The sequence below is a fragment of the Mercenaria mercenaria genome, chromosome 6 (genome assembly GCF_021730395.1).
Source record: "Mercenaria mercenaria strain notata chromosome 6, MADL_Memer_1, whole genome shotgun sequence".
NCBI classification, from domain to species: Eukaryota; Metazoa; Mollusca; class Bivalvia; order Venerida; family Veneridae; genus Mercenaria; species Mercenaria mercenaria.
The window spans coordinates 17,896,348-17,908,400 of record NC_069366.1 but is presented as its reverse complement, the minus strand read 5'-3'; the positions used below and the strand labels follow the sequence as shown (position 1 = coordinate 17,908,400).

Here is a 12,053-nt window from a genome sequence, read left to right as displayed (position 1 = left end):
TCCAACAGTAATATTTTTCACCTGTAAATGTTTAACGGCTACTATTTTTTCTCAGAAAGAACGTAGAACCACCCAGAAATTGTACACAGATGCTCGGAAAAGACATATCTGTTAGATCAAATGATTAAAGTATTCACAGATTGTTCATTAAGGGGACGCATACTTTGAAATTAGAAAAAAGTGGGTGGGGTATGATAAAATTTACCTGCAAAAAAGTACAAGGTTTTGGTATATGAAATGGATACTGTTTCAACTGTTATAAGTACACAAAGGATTGCTCACTAAAATAAAAATGAGAAAACTGAAACAAGAAAGTTATTGTTGAATTACATAAGACTTATTGTGTACATTCAAAGTCAACAATTAAGACTTTTTGGTGCGAAAATAATAGTGCTTCACCTTGTCCAAACATTTATCAATGTCCTACAGATTCTAATTTAAAGAAAGAATGTGAAATATGGTCACTGTCATGCTTTTCATTTTGCATATGTAAGCTAAAACACATTATTTAGTTTGTTTACAAAGTAGTGCATAAGAAAAGATACGGTGGTCAAGGAATGCCACATTCCAAAACTAAAAGAGTATATTCCCCTTAAAACATTAAACATTTATCGTTACAGAAGTCTAGTGGCTTACAATAAGGGCCTAGAAATGTTGCCATTATTGATTTTTAACTTGGTATTCATGAACTACAATGCACTTAAATATCAAAACACATTCAACAAACTTTTGAAAATGTACTGTCTTAAAAATCCCTAAAATAAGGTATGAAATTTGGTTGAGAGGTCCAATCAATGTGTATATGTGCAAAAGTAACATTCTAATCTTGTTCACAAAAGTTACTAATACACAGCAGGCATGTCAATGATCAAAACTGGACGAATATACAGTTATCCTCACTTTAATGTCATTTATAATTTGTCCTTGAATTCTCCACCATACTTTTCATAACTCTGTTTGCACGAGTTGCACGAGAATGCTGTCATTCACGTAAAAAAATGGGGTCAAATAAATTGTAAATGCAATATCATCTAAACGTAATTAATGGATTATGCAGTTCAAGATAAACTTTATCTCATAACGTAACGAACATGTATAATGTTGTAACAACAACTTTACTTACACTTATTTAAGTAGCAGTCGGTTTATAAGTGACTTTATTGATTCATTTTGTGTTTTGTTATTGTTGTCAAAATGTATAACGGAAGTGCCTCACAACTGAAGCGGAAACCAGTTTGATGCGCAAAGTAGTCCAAGGTAAGTAATATTTTTTGACAAATGTCCACAGAAATTAATAATTTTCTAATATTAAAGACGAATATCTGAATAGGATTCATTATTTGATAAGAAATTATAATCATCGACATGTTTTTTTAAAAATCGTACACGTGCTGACACCTAAGTTGTCTCCCGTTGTTTATTAGAGTTACCTTTCGTCCGGCGCAGTAATACATTTGCAGTGAATCGCCGAGAAGTCGTGGGAAAATTAAAAACCATGTAAATAAACTAAAATTAACCACCTTTTCAAGATGAATTTCAAGTGATCGCCATTATGCATTTAAACCGCCTGACCTGTGTAGCATCTTAGATATCTGTTCTAAGGTATTCATTGTGTAGAATGTCATGTTATGCCCTTGCAATGCTAATCCCACTCTGATTTTTTTTGTTTACATTTTTATCAATGAGAAATATGGCGTCCATCCCGAGCTGAAATGACGTGGCGTTAAATTTTTACATGTTTAAGCAAACCTGGTGTGTTAGAAAGAAAATCTCATCCCTTCAACATTATTTGGAACACTGTTATTGTAAAAAACCTGTTTTTTCCTTATACAAAAGCTTAATATTTTGTGTTGAATGTACTTTCACAAAGACCTCTGTTTTCCTATTACATTCATAGTACCACATCCTTATCCACAAAATACTGAATATTACAGGTGTCCATCAGTATTATATCAGTTTAGGAATATGTTTTTTATTTTCCCACCATCGATTTCTTGAATATGCACCCCTTCCGCATTTCTGTATGAACTGTGAATGTAGCAATATGCGTCCCCTTAACAAAGACATTTGCATAAAAGTTTGGAATTTTGTCAGATTTTTTAAATGAAAAATTGTTAGGGGATTTCTATAAATATATCGATAGTTTTCCGACCAGAAATTGGAAATGCGAGCCACGTCCATTTCTTAACAAAACTGCCAAGTTGAATTGCAAGGACTGGCTTTATAGCAAGCAATAGAAATAAATGAATAACTCTACCTACCCATTTACAGCGGCGTTATTTTTCCAGAGGGCGTCAGGATAGCCGGTTATCCAGTGTGATGTTAACTTCCGAGCTGCATATAAACATAGTAAAATAACTTCATCCTGCTCTTAAGTAGGTTTGAAATTTTGATATTCTTGGGTAAATGTGTCATTTTCAGTCAGCTAATGAAGGAAACATCTAGGATGTTTTAAAATATTTTTGTACTAGAGGAGGATTTTATTCCATCTATATACTCATTATTTTAAAGCTTACCCTGATATAAAACAAAACAAGAGGACCATGATGGTCCTGAATCGCTCACCTGTCCCCACATGACCCAGTTTTGAGCTGAGTATGACGTCGTTCTTTTCTATTATTTGACATAGTGACCTAGTATTTGAGCTCATGTGACCCAGTTTTGAACTTGACCTAGATATCGAGATAAAAATTCTGACCAAGGTTCATGAAGATCCATTGAAAAATATGGTCTCTAGAGAGGTCACAAGGTTTTTCTATTATCTGACCTAATGACCTAGTTTTTGAAGGCACTTGACCCAATTTCGAACTTGACCTAGATACCATCAAGGTGAACATTCTCACCAATTTTCATGAAGATCTCATGAAAAGTACGGCCTTTAGAGAGGTCACAAGGTTTTTCTATTAATTGACCTAAGGACCTAGTATTTAAGGGCACGTAACCCAGTTTCGAACTCGACATAGACATCATCAAGATGAACATTCTGACCAGTTTTCAGGAAGATCTCTTGAAAAGTATGGCCTCTAGAGAGGTCACAAGGTTTTCCTATTTTTAGACATAATGACCTAGTTTTTGGCCACACGTCATCCACTTTCGAACTTGACCAAGATAACATCAAGTTGAACATTCTGACTAATTTTCATGAAGATCCATTGAAAAATAAGGCCTCTAGAGAGGTCACAAGGTTTTTATATTTTTAGACCTAATGACCTAGGTTTTGACCGCATGTGACCCACTTTCAAACTTGACCTAGATATCATCAAATTGAACAATCAGACCAACTTTCATGAAGATCCATGGAAATATATGGCCTCTAGAGAGGTTACAAGGTTTTTCTATTTTTAGACCTAATGACCTAGTTTTGGACCGCACGTGACCCAGTTTCGAACTTGACCTAGATATCATCAAGGTGAACATTCTGACTAATTTTCATGAATATCCATTTAAAAATATGGCCTCTAGGGAGGTCACAAGGTTTTTCTATTTTTATACCTACTGACCTAGTTTTTGAACCGCACGTGACCCACTTTCAAACATGGCCTAGATCTCATCAAGATGAACATTCTGACCAATTTTCATGAAGATCCATTGAAAAATATGGCCTCTAGGGAGGTCAAAGGTTTTTCTATTTTTAGACCTACTGACGTAGTTTTTGACCGCACATGATCCACTTTCGAACATGGCCTAGGTATCATCAAGATGAACATTCTGACCAATTTTCATGAAGATCCATTGAAAAATATGGCCTCTAGAGAGGTCACAAGGTTTTTTCTATTTTTAGACCTGCTGACCTAGTTTTGGACAGCACGTGACCCAGTTTCGAACTTGACCTAGATATCATCAAGGTGAACATTCAGACCAACTTTATACAGATCCCATGAAAAATATGGCCTCTAGAGAGGTCACAATGTTTTTACTATTATTTGACCTACTGACCTAGTTTTTGATGGCACGTGACCCTATTTCTAACTTGACCTAGATATCATCAAGTTGAACATTCTGACTAACTTTCATGAAGATCCATTGAACAATATGGCCTCTAGAGAGGTCACAAGGTTTTTCTATTTTTAGACCTACTGACCTAGTTTTTGACGTAGTTGACCCAGTTTCGAACTTGGCCTAGATATCATCAAGATGAACATTCTGACCAACTTTCATAAAGATCCCATGAAAAATGTGACCTCTAGAGTGGTCATAAGCAAAGGTTTACGCACGGACGGACGGACGGACGCACGCACGGACGACGGACGCTGCGCGATCACACAAGCTCACACTGTCACTTTGTGACATGTGAGCTAAAAAGAGCACTTTTTGAGGTACATGTACCGCCCCCAGATTTAGTTCACTGACTTTATTTTCTTTGGTTGATCTCTTGTTATGAGCTTCTAAATATAAAGCAGGGAAAATCTTGTATCAGTCTGTGATAATCTCCTGTTGTGCGACAAGGAACATGTACACTGCAAAAGATTAAATGACCAAAATAATTTATCACTTAACTAAGAATTCCTTAGCCAGATAACTTACTAGTATAACGAATTTTGGTGGAAAGAATTGTAATATTATTATTAATGCAACTACTGTTAGTACTGTTCATTTTGGTGTTATTTTAGGAAAGAAAGTCACGATGTTCCATCAATGTTTTGAAGATTAGTTCAAAATGAATCTTTCTGCAAGGTGAATTTATATGACAAGTTGCATTACAATAAATGTTTTAATTCCATTTGTTTTGGTACCTATCTTATAAAGCTAATTGTAGTTATTGGCCATAAAATATACATATCCATTAAAATATTCTATGTTCACTCACAAGAAATACCTCCCAAAAATTCTATGTCCACAGTTTCCATTAATTTCCATCACATAAGTGTTCTAAGTTATTTTCCATGCTATTTTCCATCCCAAAATTTACTTAGTCCAACTTTCCATGGCAAAAGCTTCTGTTTCCGTATTTCAGCTGTAATCCGTGGAAATCCATGGCAAACTTACCGTTCCGTTCAATGTCCATGGAGAATTTCAATATTCTGCGGGTTTCTATGTTCCATACTAATTGCCACGGAACTCCGTAGAATTCCATGGCAAAGGCCTTAGCCTTATTACCATGACGAATCTACAGACGAGAACCATGCAGTGTCGTTCTTATACATTTGTTTGTTGCTTTTTATCGAGCCCGCTTGCGATGAGCTCGACATATTGTCACAATGACTTGTCCGTTCGAGTTTGTCAGGGATGTAACTTATCCATGGATCAGTGGATTCCTAAATAACTTAGCACATATTTTGGCCTCAGTGACACGGTGTGTCGCATGCAAGAACCAGATTGGTAGCTTAAAGGTCAAGGTTAAATTTTAGGTCAAAGTTCGAAACTCTGTGCTGTTTTGCTTGTTCCGGCTGTAACTCAGCCATAGATTGAGGGTTACTTAAATAACTTGGCACAATTGTTTTTCGCGCAAGGAGACGACAGTCTGTCAAGCTAAGTAGTTGAAAGGTCAAGGTCACACACAGGGTTAAAGATCAAAAGTTGATGCAGTTTCTCTTGTCAGGGCTATAACTTAGCCATAGATGGAGATGTTCTTAAATAACCTGGCAGAAATGTTTGCTGCAATCAGTTCTGTCGCCGTAGCCCTTTTGACAGCTGGCGGGCTCGACATGTTGCCAGTGGGCCTCTAGTTTGCATTTGTTCTTAATAATTGTTTCAGTTTATGTAATAACCCATATACCTTTTCATTATTATTGCATATGATATTTTAAATTATTTTATGTTAAACAATATTCTGTAAAGGCATAATTATGCATTGTATTTTCTATTCATTCGAATTCTGTAAATGAAAACAATCGACTGTTTTCCATATGTAAATATTCGAGACACTGTAAATAGATCTCATATTTTATGTAAAATAATCTGTGGTATTTGCAATACTGATTTACAAAGTTTCTAAATTCTTGGATTTTGTACAGGTCCGTTTAATAAAGTTTCGACAGCATATCTGAAGTTGACCAATCCGTCAGATAAGCAAGTATGTTTCAGAGTAAGAACAACAGCACCAAAACGATACAGTGTCAGACCAAACAATGGTGTAATAGAGTCAAAAGGAACAGTAACTGTGGCTGGTAATACAATTGTACACAGCTTGTAACTTTCTGCAACACTGTTTGTTTTCTGAACTTCGGAAGTTTTATTTATTGTCAAGATAGTAATTCTAAGTGTATTGGAGGTTGAGGTTTTGAAATTGCACGAGCAGCCGCTTTTCAATGCATTCAGATTCTTTTTTAAAAAAAAAAATATAATATAGCAATCAAAAGCCAACATTTAAATAGCAAATGTAGTATGTTGTGTCTTGATTTGAAATGAAATTCAGACAGAGCTCATATATGGATAATGTCTTTAGTGAGGCTTTACTATATTTCGCATCATATTTTGATAATAATGGTGGCATAATAGGACAAAAATGAAAGTAATGCTTATTTCTGTACTCACAGTGATGCTGCAACCATTCGATTATGACCCAAATGTAAAGTTCCTGCATAAGTTTATGGTACAGACAATGTTTGCTCCTGATGGAAAAATAGAAAACCAAGAACAGTTGGTAAGTTCTGTTTTGGTATACATACAAGTCTTAGTACGATCAAGGATTATGAGGCAGAGTTATGAACCCAGTCTCAGAGCTGAAGCTTTTGACTGGTACTAGGCACAGTCTTGGTTTAGAAAAAAATACTCTTTGATATGCATGGATAACCTCAAAATGATTTCCTTCCATAATAATAATAATGTATTAGCAGGGCCTCCCCTAGGCCTAAGAAAGTTGTAGCCACTTTTTTTTTTAGATAAATTGCCAAAATGAAGCTGAATTGCTGGAATCTGGCCGCATTTTGATAAAATTCTTGTAACCATTTTAAACAATCTGCAGCCAGCTGTTTGTACTTGTAGCTTCATTGGCGAATGGTAGAGGAGACCCTGACTGGTGAGCAATAAGAAATTTGATTAATTCAACTATTTCAGCTCACCTTAGCTTTTCACATGGATGAGTTGTTGTGATTATTTTCTGCACATCATATGTCTATTGGATAATTCTGTGTTTCCTTCAAACAAGATCTTAATAGAAATTGATGAAACTTGTCAATGATGTTCTAAGGATGGTTCTGCTCCATAGTAGTTCAAACAGTAGTGATCAGCTGCATAACCTGTTCGAATTATTTCATATACATTTCTTATCTGAAACAGTAGACTTTCAGATTAATTATGTCTCCCACCACACAGGGGCTTGGGAGACATACTGATTTACTCTTCTGTGTGTGTGTGTATGCGTGCGTGCGTGTGTGCGTGTGTGTGTCCTATAAGTCCTTGGCCATGTTTGATAACTAGCCAAATCGCCTAAGGCACCTGAGAATTATGACCTTTGAATTACCGAAATGGGTTTTTTATCCCCCGTCGATGAAATCGGGAAGGTGGGGGGTATTGAAATGGCGTTGTCTGTCTGTGTGTGCGCAGCCATTTCTCAGTAACTAGCAGGTAGAATTTCATGAAACTTTAAATAAACATGAACCAACATACTGCGATGATGCCTGTCAAGTTTTTTTTTGATTGGTCAATTTTCCTTAGAGTTATTGCCCTTTATTTACTGAAAAATGCCCAAAAATGTCCGTTCGCAGCCATTTCTCAGTAACTAGCAGGTAGAATTTCATGAAATTTGTAATCAAGATGAACCAACACACTGCGATGATGCCCGTTAAATTTGTTTTTGGATTGGTCAATTTCCCGTAGAGTTATTGCCCTTAATTTAATGAAAAATGCCCAGAAATGTCCGTCTGAAGCAATTTCTCAGTAACTATCAAATAGAATTTCATAAAACTTGAAATAAACATGAACCAGCATACCACTATGATGCTCGTCATTTTTTTTGCGGGGGTGGGGATTCAGTTTCCCTTAGAGTTATTACCCTTTAATTGTTAAAAAAATCCACAGACTTGTACATAACAAACTAACCAATTGGTAGAATTTCATTAAACTTCTTTCATTCTTTTCCATGAACATTTATTATAAACATGTGAAGTTGTTGCCTTGGTCACCCCCTCCCCCCCTCCCCAAATCATTCCTTTTGATTATTATTTTTTTTTCAAATCTTCCATGAATATTTTATCAACATGCAAAGTTGTACCGTTCCCTCACCTCACTCTCCACTCAGTCATGCCCACCACTCTGATCATGCATCCGCCCGCCTCCTCCACCCCCCCTCAAATTTATTTATTTTTATTTTTTTGTTCATTTTTAATTTTCCATCAATATTTATAATCAACATGTGAAGTTTTGTACCCTCACCCGGTCACCCCCGCTGCCCCTCCCCGCCCCCCAAAAAACATTCATTTTCTGTTAAAATGATTTTGACTAATGAACTACTAATGAAATTATTATTATTATTATTTGTTTCTTTCATTTTTAATTTTCCATCAATATTTATAATCAACATTTGAAATTTTATACCCTCACCCGGTCACCCCCCACCCCCACCAAAAAAAAAGCATTCATTTTCTGTTAAAATGATTTCAATGAAATTATTTGCTTCTTAGTAACATCCTTACATTTTTGCCAGATATACATTTTTTGCCATTCCTCACCCCAAGCCCTTTCGGCGGGGGATCGAATTTGCTTGTTTACTCTTGTCCGCACTCTAAATAGAAAAGACATTACCATAGGTTATTTGGAAGTACAACTCCAGCAATCTGCACCGTCCACAATACCCAAATACAGGAGAAAAATAAGAAATGGAATGACTAGATAGATGATAATTGCACTAAAGTCTTGTGGACTATCAACAAACACTAGAGTCGCACTTAAATATTAAAATCACGTGTCAGCCTTTTCACTTCAAAGGTAGTGGGTAAACAGTATATTAAAACTGACTTACTATTTAGATGATTAGGCAGTTGTTGGAGACATGCGATTTTCTCAAAAGCAGATCTAGTTTTAAACTATTGTTCTCTGGGTGACTTTCTACCAAATTCAGTCAGTAAATATACAGTGAACACCCCTTAGAATGATAAATAGTACCGCCAAAATTGAATGATGGACCAGTCTATTATAGAAATGTAGCAGGATAAGGGTTACATATAGTAACTAAACAAATGTATTTTTTTATAAAAAAAAACTTATTAACTTTTCATGTACTTTCCAAGTGTAGGAACTTTGATATTTTTATACGCCCGTCTCTCTGAAAGAGCGGGGCGTATTATGTGAGCACCGGTGGCGGGCGAGTAGGCCGTCGGGCGGTCGGTGTCCAAAGCATATCGGCTGTCTAAGTCGAACAGTTTTCATCCGACCTACACCAAACTTGCTGACATTGTTTGTGGTCATAATATCTTGGCCACGCCCCAGGCACTCCTGGATTATGGCCCTTGAATTAGGCCAAGTTCGATGACGGGTGCACTCTGTGACAGTCTGGCACTCTTGTTTTCATTTTGTCACATGAATGCTGACTTATGGTACTCAGTTTGTATCGTGATATGTACCGTATAGTTGCTTCTGTATCCCGATATATATTGTATCGTGTAGGGCTGTAACGATACTTTCGAATATTCGATTTAGTCAAATACAGTTTTATCCGTATTGTATGCGTTATTCGCCATTTTCGGAACCGAATATTTATGAATATAAATAAAAACTGCATGATCCACACTAAAATCACTTGAAATGTACCTTAAACACAAGAAATCTATCGAAAACGCTCTCACTTCATAGCGCTTTTCACAATATTTCTTCGTAATACCCAACCCACAACAGTTGATGGATATTTTAATAACATTGTTTTGACATGTCATAGGGCCGATATTTGGTGTTGGTTTACCATTCATAAAATGCTTTACATAATTTTCTGGAGTTGAAATGCGATTGAATTCATAATCAAATATAATTTATATTTGATTTCAACATGTTGGAATTCCCATTTTAAGACATCCGAAAACTGTCTACTTAAACAACATGTCGATCGAGGAGCAAACCGTTGAAACAGGGGATCTTCCCGCCAAATACACGTTGACAGTTTTTGGTAGCGTCTAGTCATATTTTTTTGCCAAACAGTTGACAGTTTTAGTCATTTGAATCCAGTGCTCTTTAAGCTTACATGTTGACTCAGTGTTTTCTTTTACTTTTGAACAGTATTAGTTCTCAGTGTTTGAGTACCTATAGTAAGTACTATAATTTAGTCATCAGACTGTAATATATTGTTAGCATAAGCCACACAATGTTCAGTGACCTTTTAGTATAAAATTCATATTCATGAATAAATATTCGTATTTGTCACCCTGTATTCGTAACACGCATCATATTTGCCCCTTAGTGCATTCGTTACAGCCCTAGTATCGTGAGACTAGAATATCGTTACACGCCTAGAAACATAGTCACCATGAATGTAAAAACACTTACAGAATTTGATTATTATGTTTAAAATTCATTGACATTGAAATAGTTTTGAGCCATTATCTGGAAGGAAATGATAGGTATTTACTTTACACGGAGTGTAAGGAAAAACTCTTTCTGTATTAAACTTGGGTTACCGTGACAGTATGCAATTCTCAAAATAATTTTGAGACAGATTACATATTAATTATAACTAATTACAAGATATCTATGTCGGTATTCCTTTACCCAGTACCCATCTCAGATAATACTGCTTGAATATATTATGTGTATACATATTTATACACCCGTCGCTGAAAGACTGGGGCAGATACTACTACTACTACTACTACTACTACTATTAATAATAATAATACGTGAACACCCGTGGCCGGCTGGCGGCGTCCAAAGCATGTTCTCTCTCTAAGTCGAACAGTTTTCAACCGATCTTTACCAAACTTGCTGTCAATATTTTTTGGCATAATATCTCAGCCAAATTCGAAAACTACCCAAATCGCCCCAGGCAGTTTTTGATTATGGCCCTTGAATTACTCGAAAAACTGCGAATTTAGCATTGTCCGCTCTGTAAGTCGAACAGTTTCTCTTAAGTCGAACAGTTTTCATCCGATCTTCTTCAAACGTCCTGAATATGTTTGTGCGTATAATATCTCGGAAAAATTTAATAACCACTTAAATTACCCCAGGAACTCTTGGTTTATGGCCCTTGAAATACTTGAAATCTGTGAAATTAGCCTTGTCCATTCGAACAGTTTTGATTCGATCGTCAATTTCATCCCACATGGAACCTCACAAATACCTTGATTCCTTCTTACTCTTTTTTTGGGGTTAACAAGGCATACAACATCAACATTATAACCTTTATGATACGTAACTGAATATTTAGACTGGCGTATTCTGTGACAGTCTGAAACTCTTGTGTATATTAGAAAAGAAAATACTGCTTAGTTACATTTATAAACAAAGACAGTATTGTTTTCAGTGGAAGGATGTTCCACCAGAACAGTTGATGGATTCAAAGTTGAAATGTGTATTTGATCCCACTGGGAATTCAGCAGTAAGTAGAGTTTTAGTATGCAGATAAGCTTATATCTTAGGGAAACATTTATATATAAATGCTGCTTTTAAATTAATATCTGTTTCTACAACTGTTTCTCCAAACTTTTTGAAATGTCTCTTCTAAATATGACTTGGACAGAAACAACAATGTCTATTTGAAAAATGTATAGATATCATATGTGCATGAACCAGTGGGATTGGTTGGAGGGTTTCAGCTTGTTCAGAGTGTTTCTGCAGATGCTTTGACGAGAAACAGATGTGTTAATACTATTCTAGCATGAAAAGAGTTTCAATTTCTCTCAGATTTGTTCCTGTGATTTGTAAAATGACAGAATACATTTGCAATTTTTAATTGATAGCATACATGTAGAAGGGTGTGTTCACAGCTTGTGATCTTGTTATCACAATTTTGCTGTTCTGGTAAAACATCCTTTAAAGATATGTATGCTAAAATATACATGTGTATATGTAAGTAATGAAGATACTTGATTTAAGTTGTTTGATTTAATATTCGAGTGTAAACATTCCTACATAGTTGTCAACACTTTCACATGGTACATGAAGAAAAGGGAAAAGCAGTTAAACAACAA

The 12,053-nt window shown here is 35.7% G+C and overlaps 1 protein-coding gene across 1 annotated transcript in view; it reads left to right on the top strand.

Moving 5' to 3' along the window:
• LOC123550277 (vesicle-associated membrane protein/synaptobrevin-binding protein-like) overlaps nucleotides 1-12,053 on the top strand; it is a 43,172-nt gene that overhangs the window by 7,018 nt on the left and 24,101 nt on the right. The window contains exons 2-4 of the mRNA XM_045338702.2: nucleotides 5,955-6,107; nucleotides 6,477-6,583; nucleotides 11,387-11,461. Coding sequence (XP_045194637.2) covers nucleotides 5,955-6,107; nucleotides 6,477-6,583; nucleotides 11,387-11,461 — 335 coding nt within the window. The remainder of the gene's footprint in view (nucleotides 1-5,954; nucleotides 6,108-6,476; nucleotides 6,584-11,386; nucleotides 11,462-12,053) is intronic.